This window comes from Saccoglossus kowalevskii, chromosome 11 (assembly GCF_978046115.1).
Source record: "Saccoglossus kowalevskii chromosome 11, keSacKowa6.1, whole genome shotgun sequence".
Classification (NCBI taxonomy): Eukaryota; Metazoa; Hemichordata; class Enteropneusta; family Harrimaniidae; genus Saccoglossus; species Saccoglossus kowalevskii.
In genome coordinates this window covers 13,749,472-13,769,837 of record NC_140651.1, presented here as the reverse complement: position 1 = coordinate 13,769,837, position 20,366 = coordinate 13,749,472, and the positions used below count along the sequence as shown (strand labels likewise).

The 20,366-nt window shown below is 36.6% G+C and overlaps 2 protein-coding genes across 2 annotated transcripts; both read left to right on the top strand.

The window, feature by feature from the left end:
• Nucleotides 1–1,137: 1,137 nt before the first annotated feature.
• LOC146736217 (uncharacterized) lies at nucleotides 1,138–6,506 on the top strand. The gene is made up of 3 exons (XM_085505417.1): nucleotides 1,138–1,378; nucleotides 5,656–5,773; nucleotides 5,955–6,506. Exons 1-3 carry the CDS (start codon nucleotides 1,177–1,179, stop codon nucleotides 6,073–6,075), a joined length of 441 nt encoding a protein of 146 aa, XP_085361543.1. The 5' UTR covers nucleotides 1,138–1,176; the 3' UTR covers nucleotides 6,076–6,506.
• A 3,213-nt stretch (nucleotides 6,507–9,719) lies between these two features.
• Nucleotides 9,720–13,121, top strand: LOC144354713 (uncharacterized). The gene is made up of 6 exons (XM_078010385.2): nucleotides 9,720–9,749; nucleotides 10,039–10,105; nucleotides 10,472–10,555; nucleotides 11,079–11,233; nucleotides 11,542–11,623; nucleotides 12,205–13,121. The coding sequence occupies exons 2-6, from the start codon at nucleotides 10,090–10,092 to the stop codon at nucleotides 12,468–12,470; spliced, it is 603 nt and encodes a 200-aa protein (XP_077866511.2). The 5' UTR covers nucleotides 9,720–9,749; nucleotides 10,039–10,089; the 3' UTR covers nucleotides 12,471–13,121.
• Nucleotides 13,122–20,366: the final 7,245 nt, after the last annotated feature.

The window sequence follows — 20,366 nt, the reverse complement described above, 5'->3', positions numbered from 1 at the left end:
CGCGATTGCAGCACGACCGTTTGCGTAAAATTGCGATATCAGAAAGAAATCAAATCAATCTACCATTGTTATTTTAAACTTAATTTATTTTTCCTTGGGGATAAGACATATATATATATACCAGTCAAGCTATATAAATGACATTCAAATCTCTTCAATGATGTATTTTCGCCTTCTAGTTACGGTAATTAGGAAAGATAACTTATTCACAATTCATAAAAAGACGCACTATGTTGTGATTTACAAGAGCCACTGTGACAATACAAATTTCCTGAAATAGGCTATGTAACATTAATAGTGGGCGATGCTGGACGAAATGAAATTCAATACCGGTGAAAAAACAGAATTTCTGAAAATCTTTCAATAATACATAATAAAGTTTTGTTCGGCAAGAAACAATAGTGCCCATATTTGATCAAACTTATTACCCATTGTACCTCGACCAATCAGAATGTTCTATTACAGGACTGTTTATACACTAATCGAGTTTGAATATTTTGATCGTAAACATTGAATATTGCCTCTTTTCCATTTTTTTAAAATACACATTTATCGAATATATCGTCAAACTTGATAACAAATATTTGTTAATGTTTCAATGTTATTATATTGTTTATGTTTCCGTAACTTGCATATATACTGGACCTAATAGTTATTGCACCATTCCACGTGGCTGTGCAGGATAACAGGTTTTCGCAAACTTCAACTTTAATTTATACTGATGAAAAATATACATCTGCAGCATATTATGGATGCATCATGGGCTTGTGCAGATTCGGGCATTGAACGTAGAGATTATTGGTGAATGGGTGGCGCCATCACCGACAAGCAATGTTTCATGAAAGATTGCGTACCGAAGTGAAGGTATTCGCCAATAGCTACCCGCCAATAACATTCGAGTTCCCGGCTGTTTCGTGTTTCCTGTAATAGTTTCGATACAAAACATATTAGGCCCATTAACTGGAGCCAAATTCAAAAAACAAAACAACAGTGAATATATGTTGTATTTAACCTGACATTATTTATATAAAGCTCGCGACAATCAGTCACGTTGTATTGGCCGATAGAGAATGGAGAATTCTATGACTGACGGATAGCAACTAGCGGATATTATGACTGACTGATACCTTTAACCCGGAACTAAAACAGCCTGAATGTTATTATTTATAGTTTACGATGCATTTTATTACACTTCTACACGCACTGGGGCGCACCGCTCGTCTGGTAGCCCCGAACACCATCCAGTGCAACGTGCCCCTCACCACTACTGTCATCGGTAGCTACCCGAAACCTGACTACCTCGGTATTCCGGATTGGTTTGACGGTCGTTCCTCGGCAGGCCATTATAATGCGTACCTGGCAAAACATACACCACGAGGTAACACTAGTTCTTAATTTTCCATATTTTGATTTTAGACTGAACACGTTTGGGTAATTAATTAACCGACCTCGTGTGAACAACGCGACAACAGCCTAAAGACGCGGGCATATATTAGATGTGTGTGTGTGTGTGGGGGGGGGGGGGTGCGCTCCACAGCCAATTTATGAATTGACCCAGACCCCGGAGTGGGGAAAGCGGTAGTCGGTGCTGCCATCACTTCCGGACTCCTACCCTTTTCCAAACATTCGAAATGTGTGAAAGGAATACCGCTTTTACGTAATTGCAATATTTTGTGTTCGTACAACGTAAATTGAAAAAAATAAATTCCGTAATTCTGTAATCACAGGCTAGACGTACAACGTAATCAATCAAATATTTGTTTCGTACATTGTGAAAATATATGATTTTTTCCGGTGCGTACAAGAATTGTCAAGGTATTCTTTTTTAATTTTCCGTCACGGTAAAATAAACTGTAAACATTCAATTTTCACTGTAAATTGTAAAAACGTCTTTTTTTCCTTGTAAATTGTAAAAATCTGTACCAGCTACCCCCTTGCCCCCCTAAAATGTATAACCCTTCTCAGACAATGTTCTACATAAACAATTTTCTGCCAGAATTAGTCATTTTTAAAGATTGAACGATGCTTTTAATCAACTTTTGAGATTTATAATAATTACAGTATTAAATTCTGAAAGTGTAGACCTCTTGTCAGATACCCTTGCTAAAAAAAACATTTCAGACACTTCCTTTTAAAAAGGCACATGGCGGCACATACCCATATAGCGCCCCGCTCCGAACATTGACCAGTCCTAAAAATTGGGGATGATAACTTTCGCACATTACCTGATAATTCACCTTCAAAAGTTTGTTGTTTTTGTCTTCTTCTTATTTTTTTTATTGTAAGTCCACACTGATTTAATTTTATGGATGACATCCTCTGAAGACCCCAAAACTAATGCGAGAGGGTAAAAAAAAATCCTGCCAAAAAAAAAATCCTGCTAAAACCAATGGACTACGGAGCTGTTATTACGAATTGAACGACAGTGTATCAAAACAACAACAAAAAGTCTTTATTTGTAGGAGGCACATGTTGATGTACACATCTCGTACTGTATTACTGTCACAGGTATCATCACCTTTGATTTTGAAAAGGCAAGAGAATAAAGCAGATGTTAGCTTTGCCAAAGGCATACACATCAACTCAATAATAAAGAAAAACTTACTGTGTTGTATTGAAAAAAAAATTGAATTAAAAATGAACAATAAGTTTGTCAATAGCAACCTGGAAATTAACTTCTTTGACATTCAAACTACAGCTTTTAAAGTGACACTTCAGATAGACTAAGTGTAGACACAAATGCTCTAGAATTACTTCAACTATGTAACAAATTATAAGAGGCTCGATATTGAAAAAAAAACACCAACAGAGAGTCAACAAAAATTTGGATGCAGAAAATTATGTAAATGTATCTTGACGAAAATTTGTCATATGATCAAAATATTACTGACTGTGTGTGCAAGCAAATTATCCGAATCAGAAAATGAAAAAAAATAATAAGAAACTTTTCTTCACCCAAAAGGAGACTTGGCCGAGGAGCTTCCGCTGCTTTCGTTGCAGTTTTGTCGACTTCAATGCGGACAAAGTAACCGAACTGACTTGTCACCTGACCGACGTTTAGGCCACCATACACCTCCACTCCTCTCCCATTTCTCTCATCATTGCAGAAGAAACACAGGACAGCCACTCTGGACAATATGTCCTTAAAATTGTCTGGGCGAAACTCGCTTGCCGCTACCGACCTCTCGTATAGCTGTGTAAACGTCACATCTCCCTGCCCAACACCAATTGCGTACCAGTCTACCATATTCCCTCCGTTTTACCTCTGAACTTTTATGCTCCGTATTTTGGTGGTGTGGTCATTTATGACAAAATTGTCATGTTTTGAGACAGTCTCCTTCCCATAGGTTTTTGCGCTTTACGTAACGCGCATCTAACTGTGCGGAGTTTGGTTTGAGGTAGTCCAAAACGCTTTGCGACAATATGAGTCGGCAAGTTCCGGACAGAAAACCGATCTGTGGAGACTCGTCGTCGGAGATTTTTTTTTTTTTGAAAACAGGCGAAAACTAATGCGCGCGCGGATGTCATCCATAAAATTAAGTCGGTGTGGCCTAATGTTATGAAAATCCCACTGAGCATAGAAGTCTAATGACATCATTATTATATATCTATCACCGTAACCCCAAATATTACAGAGTGCCATAATTTCGCGGTATTGCATTGGGCATTTTCATCCTACCATATTATAAAACGCGAATTCCAAATATGGAACTATTACGCGCGTAAGCAAACAATAAAAACAAACGTAGCTGCCCTCAGGGTTTTACCGGACTACACACAAGAAAGTTCGCTAAATCTGTTATAAACGTTTTGGATTTCGGCATTCCCATGATGTATTCCTGTGGAAGAAAAGATGTATAATACCGGTAATAATGTTATTACGGAAATACTACAAAGTATGCACTCAGACAGGACTGGTCGCATCGACCTCCACTCCGCTGACCTCCGCTGTCGGTCGATACTTCTGTTGTACATACTTTGCAGTATCCTCATAATAACCACATATTATTATTACCTGCACACTTACAATGGGGGTACGACCCATGAGTTCTCTCCATATAACACTCCATGTCACTTGTGTGTACATGTATCATTAAGCTGGTACAAATCATGTGTTATATTCTCCTCTGTGGTGGTAGTGTTTATACCACAGTTGTTTAACCATTATGTTTATAACATATGGAGTAAAAATGTTTATTTTGAATGTATACAACCTGTATTAGCACAGTCGCTCCTCCCTGTGGAGGGATTGTGATATTAATAATATATATTTATTTTAATTTATTTTATTTTAGATAAACATTCATTTTAGGACGTAAATGTTTTTTTCACAAACAAATGTACAACAAGAAAATTGTATTTCTTATAATATAAAAGTACATTCTGGTGAGAAAAATACATTTTGAGAATATACATATTTATTTTTGGAATATAAATATACTTCAACAACACACAATTAATGTGTATTTTGAAAATAAAAATAGATTTTTGTAATTCAAAACTAGAGTCATATAACCCGAATACTATAACTGCGTATAATGTATATATATTCACCATAATAAAACATACATAAAACCCTATAAAAATAGTGAATATTATGAGATTCATAACTAGAGAATTGTCCTGTATTAGCCTCTCAGTTTACCCAAATTTGAAATTTTACCATGGAGACTAAAAATGTAGTTTCAATACTACCAGTCACCCCAGCCATGGCAGCCATTGATGTTTTAGACCCAAATGTCTGTCAGAATCGCGATGTCCTGCTGGAATGTACAAAAAGCAAGATTCTTGTGAATGTCAATTTATGGCTGATGGAGACCATGTTTGGTATTTTGTTTACTGAAGTCCAGGAATTTCAGCGAGAGATTTCAACTTAGCTTAGCATCAGAGATTCAACTCGAGTGCCATCAACACATAAACTCTAATTAAGTGGATATGTTTGTGACATCTATACTGCCTAATCCAATGATCTATTTTACCAGGAGAGTTGAATGCACCAGGCCCTCAAATCGTGAAACATTAAACCATGACTTAAATTGATGTAGAGGCTTCATTCTACATTATTAACAAATTTTACCATCATAATTGAGAGCGCTCTCTGTGTACCCCCACTGTAAACTTGATCATGCAGATTTAAATGCATGCACACCTTACCTCACTAGAAAGGGGAAGCGGTGGACACTTCGTCGCATTATCGAACACAATATAGAACGAGATGAAAACACCGATCTACATCACCTGGCTGCAGAGTTTACAAACGAGCAGCGTCTATTTAACACTCTTTGTCAGGTCTGTTAGACCTCTCCCAGACTCATGCCACATAGAGGGCGTCACAATTCTCTGGTCTTTCAGTCTATTACCAGTCCTACAGTTTGATGGATAGTTTGATGTTGATTCATTACATTTACCAGCCAAGCATTGCCCGTTAAAGGGTTTGAATCAATCGGATCTAAGCGACAATGTCAATCTAATTGGCAAGCTTAACTGACTTAGTGATAGGAAATCTGTCATATCATTAACTGTTAAGAACAAAACATACATAGTGTCATGCAATTTTCTAAAAAATACGATGTCTGCCATTTGCCACTGTGATTGAATTGTTGAAGAAACAAAAAATGTTTCTTGTGGCCAACGTTATGTCTTTTCGCATTTCAGAAATTGAAGAATTAACTGCCCGTGCAACCAAAGATGTGATTGTGGAGCAAGTCGAACTTGGGATAGACGTCATCACAGATGGGGAGGTCAGAAGAGAAAATTATATTTACTATGCATGGTACGTTCGTCATCAGGTGTAGGTTTCACACTTGATGGTCTGTCTAGGTAACCTCAACTACCCCTGGGCAAGTTTCCATCATACTCAAACCCATGCTATATTTTGCTTGCTAAATTGTTCGTAATTGTGTTTAGTTTACATTTCAATCAATTCCACTATCAGTCAATGCTCCTTGTTTCAGTCGTCGAATCAAAGGATTTGATTTTAATGATCTTACTGCGATTGCCATCCGAAACGGTGCATGGACGACTGAGTTGCCAACTATTGCTAGCAAGATAGGTAAGTTTGAGCTTAATAAATAATGGTGCTGATCTGACCTTTGAACCTGTCACCCAATTTGAAATGTGTTTCTTTTTCCGTTACAAGGATTCCAATGCTATGATTAGAAACCTTTGCCTCCACAACACTTGAAATGACTTAGGTAGCCTAGTGGTTGTCGCATCAGACTCATGACCAGTAGACCCAGGTTCAAATCCTACCTTAGAATTGAACATAAAAAGGTCGACCCCTACCCTGGGTGAGTGTGCCACAGACTCAATGGGAAGACCAATTCCACTGGCCGAGATTCATTCACTAACGAATGCGACTTTGGGGGAACCTTGGTTAAGGTTCGCAGGTGCTTGTGTTCGACCGAGCCTGGTTGACGCCAGGATAGTGCATTAAAATTGCCATTTGACAGAGAGATGGCTAAACATGAATATGACTTCTGTGGCAAAATGCACTATGTGTCAGCACTAGCACTTGCAATTTGCACATAAAAAAAAAAGTACAATGACATTCAATGTCCGGAACTGTCGCCTGGCACAAAACAACTATTAAAAAAATGACGCATATATATATACAGTAGAGACATCGTCCCTGTTCGAGTGGTGATTGCATTTGGCGAGGCATCACAGTGCCAATCTTAAAAAGGACATATTGATCTAAACAAGTTAAGCCTATACTAGATATTGTTCAGTAAACTGCGCGATCGGATGAGAAAACATACAAACCACAGCACACCGAATATACAGAAACGTGACTTGTGATGACAAACATGGTATTCTGACTGCTGTATACATTGATCTCTTTTTGCCAGTCTATTTCCCTTTTTGACTCCCATGTGCGAAGCACAAAATGGGAGTCTTTGCAGTTAGTGTGTCTGTATGTGCGTGTGTGTGTGTGTGTGTGTGTGTGTGTGTGTGTGTGTGTGAGTGTGTGTGTGTATGTGTGTATGTGTGTATGTGTGTATGTGTGTCCGACTGTTCCACTGCTATCTCAAGAACCATACATCGGTTTTTGATGAAACTTGGTGCATAGATGCTCTGGGCCAATGCGCAGATTTGATTAGGTTTTGGTAAAAATCCATGCTCGTTAATTACCTAATTTGCATGATAATTAGCTAATTTTTAGCTGTTCTATGACTGTTCCACTGATATCTAAAGAACCACTCATTGGATTTTGATGAAACTTGGTACATAGTGCTCTGAACATGTGCGCAGATTTGATTAGTTTTTGGTAAAAATCCGTGCATATTAATTACCTAATTTGCATGATAATTAGCTGATTTTTAGCTGTTCCATGATTGTTCCACTGATATCTAAACAACCACTCATTGGATTTTGATGAAACTTTGTACATACATGCTTTGAACTAATGCTAGGTTTTGATTAGTTTTTGGTAATAATCCGTGGATACTAATTACCTAATTTGCATAATGATTAGTCAATTTTTGTTTTTTCCACTGATATCTCAAGTACTAATCATCACATTTCAATGAAACTTGGTACATAGATGTCATATGACACTGCACAGACCTGATAGTTTTTATGGTAATATCAGTACATATTAATTACCTAATTTGCATAATTAATTGTCAGCATTTGATATAAGTACTAATCATCACATTTCAATGAAACTTGGTACATAGATGTCATATGACACTGCACAGACCTGATAGTTTTTATGGTAATATCAGTACATATTAATTACCTAATTTGCATAATTAATTAATTTTCAGCATTTGATATAAGTAGTGAGCATTACATTTCAATGAAACTTGGTACTTACATACTCAAGGACTATGCAGAGATTGATTGTTTCCGATAAATATTTGTGCATATTAATCACCTAATTTGCATAATGATTAGTCAATTTTCGGTTTTTCCACTGATATCTCAAGTACTAATCATCACATTTCAATGAAACTTGGTACATAGATGTCATATGACACTGCACAGACCTGATAGTTTTATGGTAATATCAGTACATATTAATTACCTAATTTGCATAATTAATTAATTTTCAGCATTTGATATAAGTACTAATCATCACATTTCAATGAAACTTGGTACATAGATGTCATATGACACTGCACAGACCTGATAGTTTTTATGGTAATATCAGTACATATTAATTACCTAATTTGCATAATTAATTAATTTTCAGCATTTGATATAAGTAGTGAGCATTACATTTCAATGAAACTTGGTACTTACATACTCGAGGACTATGCAGAGATTGATTGTTTCTGATAAATATTTGTGCATATTAATCACCTAATTTGCATAATTAGTTAATTTTCAGCTTTTCCACGGGTATCTCAAGTACTAATCATCGCATTTCAATGAAACTTGGTACATAGATCCTTTAGGACTATGCAAAGACCTGATTAGTTTTAGGGCAAATAATTGTGCATATTAATAAATAATTTGCATAATTAATTTTCAGCTTTTCTACTGATATCTAAAGTACTAATCATCACATTTCAATGAATCTAGAATTATGCAGACCCAATGAGTTTCTGGTAAATATTTGTGCATATTAATCACCTAATTTGCATAATTAACCAACTTTCACACTGATATCTCGGGTACTAAACATCACATATCAATGAATGTACATGGATGCTGTAGGACAATAGACAGACCTGGATAATTGTGGGTTAAAACCTGTACATATTAATTACCTAATTTGCATAATTAACCAATTTTAAGCTTTCAAACTGATATCTAAAGTACTAATTATTCCATTTCAATGAAACTTAGTACAAAGATGCTCTAGGACAATGTACAAACCTAATTAGTTTGGGGTAAAAATCTGTTCATATTAATTCCCTAATAAGCATAATAATTCATAATTTTTTGGTTCTAATCACATTTCAATTAAACTTGGAAACATAGATTTTCTGTTACATTGCGCAGACCTCATTAGTTTTACACTCAAATCTGTTCATATTAATTTTCTGATTTGCATAATTAGTTTTCAGCTAAGTAATTTCGAATTATATTTAATGTGTCTCCAATACTCTCAGCACATGGGAGTTCTTTCTAAGCTTTCTTTGATTTATTTTGCTGCTACGTCCAAATACTATTACAAAATGACTGGTAGTATTTGTTTTATTTATACACAGAATTTACCCAGTTTACATAGATAATATCGAAACTAAACGCTTCAACAATGAAGCCTTGGTCGACCTATTCAAAGGCATTTAGAAGTCCAAGAATAATAGTACCCCTGGGTTGTCAATGTACCTTGGCAGTCACGTAATATCAATCACTCTACAGACTGCATCTTCAATATACCAAGCTATACCAATAGGCAATGTCGACCTATATGTGTATAAATCGGTAAACCCACGTGAATAACAGCTGCATTTAACAGCTAAGGCATCAATACTGTAATTATGATTTGAGATGTTTATGACAAATATCGTATTCAGAATGTATATAAATAATACTCACTCAATTGTCACCAGCAATCGAATACAAAGTTTAATGATAATTCACTGATCAATCAATTCATAAACTTGCATATATTTCCTTTAGCATTCAGTCCGCCCTATGTGAGAATACTATATCTTTGTTTTGTACATGTTTAAATCATTAACAATCACTCTAATAGAAACACTTGGGCACATTATTGAATAGTTTTATTCACTTACACAGAAATCATCGATGGGAGTAAGTGGGCGGCTGAAGAATGGAAAGCAGCTCAGGTAATTAAATTCAACTGAGTGGTTAGGTTGATCCCCAAGATACATCACCACTAAATGATTTATTTTCGATTATAATTTTTGATCCATATTTCCATCACCAATATACCCATCCATTATCTCTGATGATGATTGATTGACTGTTTTTTATTCTAGCACCCGGTGAGGGCAGAATACATCAAATCAATTAATTCAGGCTATTAGCATGTTTCACTGTATCAATAAAATTGTTGAACTGATAGCGGGCATGTAATATTAACAATTGGTAGAATAAAGAAGTTTTATCTTACAGAGTTTTACAGGCACTCCCGTGAAATTTACCTTTCCCGGTCCGACAACAATTATGGAATCGGCGCGCAGTAGGTGTCATTATTTTGCTATATATAGCGACTTTCAAACATGCAAAATATCTATTAAATATTAATATGAATCATGATCAATCGTAAACTCATGATAAACAGTTTAATGAAAACTGAACGCAGGTGTCAACAAATTCAATGCTCAAAGTCGCATTAGAAAAATACTTGGCTCATTCTAGCTTTTGCTTCAGGGTATTCAACTTATCATAAATCATAATTCAATGTATTCATCAACATGCACTATAAAACAACAATATCACAAATCACGTGTTTATTTTAAATTGCATCTTCAACATTAAGTATACATGTCATCTGGCAGAGTTGGAAAACCTAAAATATCTGTGTGCTTTTTATTTCTTTGCTCAGATGCATTTTATGATGATAAACGGATTTTGAGTGAAGATCTGGTAAAAGTGATAAATTACCAAATACGTGCGCTAGCTAAAGCAGGTATGTTTCATCAATATGATTTATTGTGAAATAAAAGTACTGTTTTTTTTGACTGTGTATACTGCAGTATTTTTAGATGAAATACTGTTTCTAATTACTTGTATGTATAGGTAAATCGAGAACGCATTCGCATTAGAGTTCAGTATTTCATCGAACAAATACTATGTTTGCTGCTGAAAACATAATTGATAAATTATTGTTCCTCGCAAAATAAATTACCAAACTCAATTTCATGAGGTCGAGTTACTTTATCCAAATTGCTCTTTGAAAATAAAACTGGTTTGCCTCGTGCACTGTGGTGATGATGTTCATAACTTGTACAAATATATATTGTAATTGTACGATCAGTTACCAAATAAACGAATGCACACTAGATCGCTTTGGTCAAGTTTTATTATATTTCGTTCATAAAACTGCCAAAAATCGTAGCCAGAAGTGCATTGAAAGTACTAAACCTCTGCCTGAATTAAGTGTACTTCAGGTTTGATTGGAATTAAAAAAAATCTATTGCCTTCTACCAAAGGTTGCCGACATATTCAGTTGGACGAGCCTGTATTCGCAAGACTCCCTGACATTGCATTGGATTATGGAATAGAACATGCGGCACGGTGTTTTGATGGTATCAGTTTGGAAGTTGAGAAAACAATTCACATATGCTGTGGTTATCCCTGCTATCTAGTAAGTGCGCCCTCACCATTACTTACATGTATATCGCAGTCACCTTCATTCACGTCCTTTCATTCTTTCTAGGCCACGTTAAAAAAAACAGCAATGCATGATTTGATCTAGCTGTAATATGATTGGTTTATTAGGAGAATCCAATACTACGACTTGGTCTGACAATGGTTTTTATTAGTAGGTGGTTGCGACCATACGTCAGGAATTGTTCACGTGACTGTGACGTCATGAATATACAAATGTTACTATAGAACTAAACAATGTCTTGAATCATTGTGATCTAGCAATGAAATATTTTTTTTCTATAGGACCATCATGATTACCAGAAAGCTGATAAAGATGCGTATTTTCAAATCATTGATAAATTAGACTGTGCTGGATTTGATGCAAGTAAGTGAATGATCTCACTCACCGGAACCGGATGCCGCACTGTGCATAACACTAAATGGAAAATAAATCTATGCATGTATGAGTATACGTCACAGCTAACGGAGCGTCATTCGACGCAACACACACTTTGGATCAGTGAAATTAAGTTTTGCATTTAAATATGAAATAAATAGAGCCTCATTTTGTCTATCACGCCACGTGCGAGATATGGGGTTTCATACAAAAAGGAGCAACTGACTGACATTTCTGTGGTGATTGAAACGCATCAACGATTATTCACATGATATATAGTGAATAATATTAGGTAATCGTAGTCCTAAGTAACTATTAACTATTAAAGATTATTCGAAGTAGCTATAGGTCTATATTTAGTTCATATCACGCCGTGGTGAAAACTCATATTGTTCGTGGTTGCCATTGGGAAAGCACATTGCACTTTGGGAAAATCAATGACGACCACCTTTATTGTATTGTAGTGTATGAATAAACACCCAGGGCCAACAATCAGTATTTTTTTCCAGAAAAGTTACTCTCTTATTCAAATATTATATTGATTAGTACATCAAATACTTCCCTTACAGTTTCTCTCGAAGACGCACACCGCCATAACGATCTAAGACTTCTCGATCGAATAAACAAATCCAAAGTTGTCTTGGGCGTTATTGCCATAGCAAAGAGTCGCGTGGAAACCGTCGAAGAGATACAAAATCGATTAAAGGAAGCGTTACGTCACATTACTGCTAGCCGTCTGATGGTTTCACCAGACTGTGGCCTGGGCTTCCTACCTCGCCCTATTCTTAAGGAAAAACTGTCTAACATGGTAGCTGCGGCAAAATCTATCCAGTGAAGTATGTTGTTGAATCACGTGATAGGAATGTAAACATTTGATTGAATTGTGTACTTTCTAATCGTCCGTCGTCAACTTGTACGTTTGGACGGCTGTATACCAACACACAACATAATATACAGGATCGGTCACGCGTTTTACGTGACCGTGAACGCGTCCAGAACCACTTGAGATGCGAAGCTGTTCCACTGCGCCTCGTTTTTTAGTGTGATGGTCGAACTAGACATAGCTGCAGCTGCATACGCTGAGCAAGCTTGGCATTGCTTATTATGATACCCGTGGAACCCGATGGATTCAAACTTTTCAAGTGCACATCTGTGTACGAGTTAATACTATTCAAGCGTACGATCCCATCCAGCTCTGTGTAATATGCTGCTGGGTTAAGTTGTGTTCACTATTTGATTTGGAAATCAGGTTTTTCGTTCGGTGTGTACTTTGGATGTAGCAACCAGCATATACATGTATATTCATTTCAGACAATATAAATATTAAATTATATACGATTAATTGATAAATGTTGATTCTATATTGAGGGAGATAGTCACATCCGTGCAAAAGTTCGCTATTCCCAAATATTGTAAGTTTGAAGCCGTCGATACAAACTTGTATCCACCATGAGTTGTTGAATTAAATTAAACATATCAAATAACATTCCTAGTTTTATTTATTTCACGTGAAAGAACATATACTAGTAATTATACTATTAATTTGTTCAGTTACTGTACAGAGACATTTCTACATGTCGGCCATTTTGTGACCAGACAATTGAAGACAAGGACCATTGACTCAAAATCATACCTGTAATGCATTCCAGGTTCGAACGGGCCGCTGCCTCGCTTTGAAAATATATTCCTGATCGAAAAGTTAAAAATGAGATTCCCAATTTTACAGGTGCTCGGACTCTATAAATTAACCCTCTTTCCAAGTCTTTACATTGTCATCAAGGGTAGTTAATTGTACTGTGACACATGCAGTTTGTGTTTGAATGCCAGTGGTATAAAAGTAACGGGAGTTGGTGCTGCACCCTTGACGTGTAGGTCGAAAAGTAACTGGCACAACGGATTCAACGCTTGAACAATTTCTAAATGTATTTTTCGGTTTGGTCTGAGAGTTTGTGAGATTATATTTTCCTATACGATTATATACGACATCTGAGTTTGTGCCGACAGCATACCGAAACAAGATTTTCTAATCTGGTTCAATTCGACCATAGTTACACAGTAGCAATATAGTATTAATCACAAGTTGTGCAACTCCGTAATTCCACCTGTATATAATGGTCATATGGGTTAAAGCGGGGGAGTTGTCACCTGCGCATGCCTCAGATGGCCTTAGTGTACCGTTGTTTACAAACAAGCGTCTACCCATTAGCCTTTGCGTTTTTAGCGTGCGTTGTTATCTTCGGTTGGGACTCAATTCCCGCGCGTGCGCAGGTGACGACCCTCCTGCTTAAAGGTATAGCTATTTCTATAATATGTAGATTGGTTGCACAAGACGGCAACCACTTACGTGTAGCGGTTACGTATAGATTACGCGGGGTAGTGACCATTGCAGCAGCCACACAGTACAGTGTTTTGTATATTTTTGGACAAAATATATAAGTAAATGTTTTTTTTTTAAAATGCAGAATGGTGATTCCAATGTGAGTATCTTTCACTCACGCAACTTGAAAATCAAGCTCGACCGCAAGGTATATATGGGGTCGTCCAGAACACTGCTTTAAAGCACAGTTCGGTTACTATTTCGTTTTCGTTTCCCTATCCAACTATGATATTACGTTTTAAAAGTGTAAACAAAATATCCTCTGCTGATCGGAGACTCGAAAAACACTGACAGAGACCCCAGATTCAAATGATGCGAGTGTTTTCATTCGTTTGTGATTCGCACCGAATCATTGTAACAGTCGAGTCGAAGCTTATATACAAGGCAGTATTTCATTCGTCAACAAGAAGATGCACTCAGATTGGTCTGGCTGCAGGTGTTAGGTTTGGGTAGCCAATCAAGGACAATCTTGTATGTGGTGTCGCATCAAATACAAATTGCATCGTGATGTGTAAAATTCTATCAATATGTTGGACGGTAAAACTAATCACCCAGTGTGTTTTAATAATTTATGTTAAGTATTACTAGTATATATTTGTTTTCTTGTGTCGTAATGGGGAAGAAATGTGTATTCTGGCATCAGTTTTAACCACTTCATCTGAAAGGTACATCAAACAGGGCATAAGCAAAAATTCATTCAAAATACGCCACAACGTTTCTTCAAGACAGTTTTTTATTATTATTGATATAAATGACGTATAACGAAAATGTTATTGATGTGTTTGTGTCTTGTTTGTTTTTTCTGGCGCTTCGATGAAATTAGGAGTCACGTGACTGATAATTCCCCGGATATCACGGATACGTGTATCATTATGTGATTGTATACAAAAGTCAAACCCATCCGGGTACTTTCTCTGGATTACCATTTAAAATACCCACATACAACCAAAATAGATGCTTTAGTTAGCGACAGGTCAATACAGAGGAAGCACTCTCTCTACATTCAGCCACGTCTGTAAGTTATCTATTTCATACATTCCCCTTGTTTTTAAGTGCCCGTGTCTGCTATTTTCAGGCCCAAAATCATTTACTACATCACTATTATTATTTGTTTATGTTATTAAGTACTAAATAAATTGTTAAGCCAATTTTATTTTAGCTTTCATTTGCATACTCAAATACCCCGCGTATGCAGCGTACATGGCCGATAATGTATATACCCAGAGGTACATTACTTGGGGTTTGCAACTCGCATAGTACTGTATGGTGACATCATGTCAAGATCCCATTCAAGTCTCTTTTCGTAGATAGCGAGACTGAGGCTACGACCTTCTGACATGACACATATCAATGTTCAAGGTTTGAAATGAAAAAATAAAACTTTTCTTGTCACTATCATAGTGAAAAATGTAATACATCGAAAATGTACAGAAAATATAGTTCTCGTAATCCGTAATATCGTGGGCAGATATGTTGATCCACCTGGACATCCCAGTATTCTAGTTACCTCGGGTATGCGCATTCGCATTTTTCTGAGTTGGAACGCTTATGCGAGAGCGAGATTGTGACGGGATCTTGGTATCATGTCACCGTAGTTACAAACCCCAAGTAATGTACCTCTGATATACCTTATTGCCGCTCATGTACTTGTTTCTCGAGGGAAGAGTAGACCATAATTAAGGGTTCCTTCTGGCGTAGCTGGTCACCACGATCAATGGCGTACTGCACAATCACAGTCACACATGTGATGGTCTATTGTCACAGATCTCTCAGCGATCTCTATTTCTATGTCGATGTTTGTCAAAATCGAGTTTGGCGTCTGGCCTGTCTACTAGTTATTTTTCAGGTCCGGAATATGTTAGTTCTGTGTTATGTTTAAGTTTTTGGCACTTGTCTTTAAATCCATGTGTTTTTTTTTTGTTTTTTTTATAAATGATGACAGTTGTTCGCAGAATCTGAGGTATGATGGTATAGGGAAAATTTCCATCCCAACTTTTTTCTCATTCATTTTACGGCTTTCGTCCGCTGATGTCACACCTTCGGATCGTTTGGAAATGCGAAAATTCTCGCACTATTACTATTGCTGCATCCGGCATCCAGCCTATAGAGGGATTGTGGGCAAAAATACAACGTTTAAAAAAAAGCGCCGACCGAAAAAAAAAATCAATACCTGTCTATATCAATGGAATACAAATCAAAAACGGAAAATGTGTTGTTGGGCATTTCACAGGCACACTGTGTTAAATAAATGGCTTATGAAGCCATGAAAACAAATTTAGTCCAAACCCATTTATCAGGATCTAACACCTTGCTCTGTTATATAGCTGGGTTAAAGCCGATATCACGTACGGTTGTTTTGTGGTACCGGTATTACCTATCTTCTATGGCGGCGAGGGGGGGGGGGGGGGTAATAAGCTCGAAAATCGGGTGATACGTCAGGCCACGTTCCATATACTACAGCTTAGCAATAACGTTTTAAATTTAATTAAACATACAAGGTCAAAAACACCCTGATGTATTCTCTAGTTATCCGTATCGATAATCCACATTGTCTGTTTTTCACCCGCACATACGACGTGACGAAACAGTTCTATATTTCACAGCCAATACAAGAATATACCTGTATAGTTTTATCTGGGAGTTAGATATTTGAAACATTCTCACCGTTATTTGAAGCAATCATTAATCGAGAACTTGATTTCATTTGTATATGGTTGGCACACAATCCAAAAATATTAGTTGAAAAAAGAACATGTGATACACGGACGTTGTTCTCGTTAGGTCGTGTGTACTAGGAACGGAGACTACGATGTCCACATGTTAGTCATATGATCTACGTTGTGGCAATACATGTAGTTTGCATGATGGCCATCTAAGTTCAATGGCTATATACATTGCCATGTGGGCTTAACTACCAATACTCAAGGTCGAATGTAGGATTCATGATGCGTGGCAATATATACTATAATATTTCATGTAAAAAAATAAACACTGGATTTTTCAAACTTTGTTTCAACATTTCACCATGCCGTACACAAATATTTGTTCTAACTAGTTCCGACAATTACTTATTCTAATACTATATATATATATATATATATATATATATATATATATATATATATATATATATATATATATATATATATATATATATATATATATATATATATAGTGTAGTCATTTGTTAATTGTTATTGCCAAGGCTCTACAAGTTGAAATTTCGGCTCCCATCGCATGTCACCATGGACTTTCGACCCATCGGTTTTTTATTTGATTAAAAAGCCTAGAACGTGGTACGCATCTGACCAAAGCCGTGTAGCTAGTCTGTTTTTCAGTTGTCGGAGGTTAAATCAAATGTAGCCATGACATTGCTTTCGTCACTGTCCGTGTGCTAGCAGCTGCAGGCCTTGAACTTCACAGATGAGAGGGCGCCAATTTTAAAGACAAAATTTGTCATAATCATTGCCTTGGCATGAAGAAATAGTATAGAGAATATCAAAGGCAAACTCATTGGGAAAAGAGACAAATACTTTTGACGAGTCGGTGAAAATAAAGCACTTAGGTTAGTGTTTTTATTGTACGGTTATAGCAATCGAAAATGGGGTACATGTGGAAATGATCGGCAGTAGTCACGTGATTCCCCTCTTGTAACCATATATTTATATGTGTGCTAAGATTAGAAAGTTTTTAATAATTATCCCAACCATATTTGCATAAATTACAGTAATTGTTGTAAACATCAATCGTAACTTTGTTCTCACTAGTTTGTGTGCCCTCGTGTCGGCCTGTGATGTCCACGTGTTATCCCATCTATGTTTTCATAAATTACTCCAATTTCAAGAACACAAAGGCACTCACTGAAGTAAAGGGTGCTTTCGACTGTTTGAAAATGTATATTTTTAATGCAAAATCTAACTAGCAACCTTACCATAAAAAAAAAGCTGCTTTCTTTGTAAACTCCCTTAAAACAAATTTGTTTCGCACGACGAAATACCACAATGTTCTTACCATATCATGACCAACTCAGTTTATATGGTCATAGCAATTGGCAACTAAACTTTATAGCGGTCCGTCAAATATGGACAGACAAGCGGTTATATGAACATCTCCGCTGTATCATCTTCGATGGCAGCGGAGCTAACAAGGATTGTGTTCAAACACAACATGAATATGTTTTATATATTGATAAGAAGTTATGAATTTGACAACACTAGTCATGAATTTATAGTTAAGAATGAAAATCATATACCGATATTACATGTGAATAAAAATGTACGTCTTTTTTTATAATACGTTTGAAAAAATACCTTAAGGCACTCATAAATTAAAAAAAAACAGAATTTATTCATTTTGCAATAAATTGTACTCCAAGGCAATATAAGAATATTGACCTAAAAAAAGTTGGGTGTCACCAGCCTTTTTTTCGAGAAATTGATAGTTTTATTTTAGTGGAAAATCGCCATTTTGACACTATTATAACGCTTTTACCACAGGTTTCTATGGCAGAGATATTATGCAATATCTCAAAATCTAGCCTGGTGACATAGGCTGAAGAAATCATATATTGTTAATGATGGAGTACTTTTTGTTGTTCTGAATTATTTAAAAAATCTGGGTTTTAAAAAGTGTCAAAAAATGCAGTTTTTCTTTAACATTGTGTTCTATGGAAATGTTCTAAAAATAGCAATTTTCAAGAAATATTAGGACGCGTTTCTCAAAAAGCATAACTGTAACACACAAAATAATGCTATTTCATTGTACCATGAGACATTAGCTTCATGATTGTACATAATAAACTAATGAACATTGTCATGCGATTTATGACCAATTTTGTCAAAAATTCTGACTAGGCTTCTACCTTAAAGTGCCTGAGAAATGCCTACTATCAACTTTTGTTTTTAAGCCCTGACTTGCCCATATTGATGATTTATGCCACTTTCACTTTTATAACTCGCGCGCGTATCCGGAAAACACGGCCCCGCATTCAGTATTTTTGACACGCCCCTTTTTCGTTTTGGTCGACTTTTTTGGGCTGTACGAACATTGCCGAGGAATTGTTTACACAGGATGTGTACTGACTTCTGAGATTGTAAACAGTATTACGCAGTTGGGTGTCAGTAAGCCGATAATCACTATGGTGAGACGGTAGGCATTTCACAGGCACTTTAAACACAGGTTTCGCTGTGCTAGTGTGTGAAATCACGATTTTTGTATGAAAAAAATATTAGTTAACATAATATTTAGATTCACTCGCAAGTATCCTAAACATCACCTAAATCAATCGGCCGTTTTGAGAACTCAGCAATCGTAGATTAGTTCATAAGTTCGTAGGCTAGAAATCATTACCAGACGGTGAGGGCGTACACAATGAAGACATACACATAGTTCAGTATGCAGTCAATTTAATAAGTTTATTCATAATATACAGTAAATCAAATCCACAACTGATATAATCACTATTAACGAGTCTAGGGTGATGAATTAAGCTTTGTGGTAAGACTGGACGGCTCATTGACACCTTTCATTTGACTGCAGCCAACCTTGTCACCAAATCGTTGCTGATGTCACTGTCGACTGATGTTCCCCGGCCGGCCTCCCTACTGTGCTTACCCATTATAAACATAAACAAGCAAATTGTGCAGTTTCTAATTTTAGACATCAATTCAGGCGTTGTCATGGATCGGTCAATGTCAGTTCAAGGACTGTTTCGATTGAGAATTTAAGAGCAATTGTCCTTACTTGTGAGTTAGTCGCAGCAAAATACAATGAATGACGAAGTACGACAGTGGAGAAAGTTACACACGAGCACAGTCCCTCTATATAGGGGCTGTGACACGAGGGAGCAAAATACAAGGAACAATGGGGGAAATGTGACCACATTGTTCTAAGTGTAGGAAAGTACTACAATGACGTCAAGTTCAAAAGTATGTTTCTGTTTTACACTTAAAAATATACCTTTAATTTAGATCTAGTACATATACTCGGACAGTTCAGACGTTCAGACAGCCGATCTCCGTACGTGCTGAGCTTTGAACCCGACTTTCTTGGGAACGAGATCGTTTTTGTCGGCACGTGCCTACTAGATCCTGACCGTCCATATACATGCTTCGGCTCGTGTCGACCTAATCCCGAAGCTCGCGGAAATCTCAAATGTGAACGCCAAGTACATCGTGCACAAGTTGGCCATTTGAATATACATAATAGCGATATACACACGTTGGTTGTACTACCAGCGCGTGGCTCCCTCGCCTCTATAAATATCTCTATCTCAGACTATCTATCAACGAAGTGAGCTACCTAATGAATTACTTCACATGTAGATCTGCAGCGTATTTCTCGCCAAAAATACTG

Bases quoted from the DNA above. Each gene is read 5' to 3' on its own strand.
- LOC146736217 (XM_085505417.1), top strand. From the start codon at position 1,177: ATGCATTTTATTACACTTCTACACGCACTGGGGCGCACCGCTCGTCTG. The intron at 1,379-5,655 runs GTAACACTAGTT...TTCGCATTTCAG, and splicing joins GGCAAAACATACACCACGAG to AAATTGAAGAATTAACTGCC. The intron at 5,774-5,954 runs GTACGTTCGTCA...TCCTTGTTTCAG, and splicing joins AATTATATTTACTATGCATG to TCGTCGAATCAAAGGATTTG.
- LOC144354713 (XM_078010385.2), top strand. The intron at 10,556-11,078 runs GTATGTTTCATC...CTTCTACCAAAG, and splicing joins ACGTGCGCTAGCTAAAGCAG to GTTGCCGACATATTCAGTTG. The intron at 11,624-12,204 runs GTAAGTGAATGA...CTTCCCTTACAG, and splicing joins CTGTGCTGGATTTGATGCAA to TTTCTCTCGAAGACGCACAC.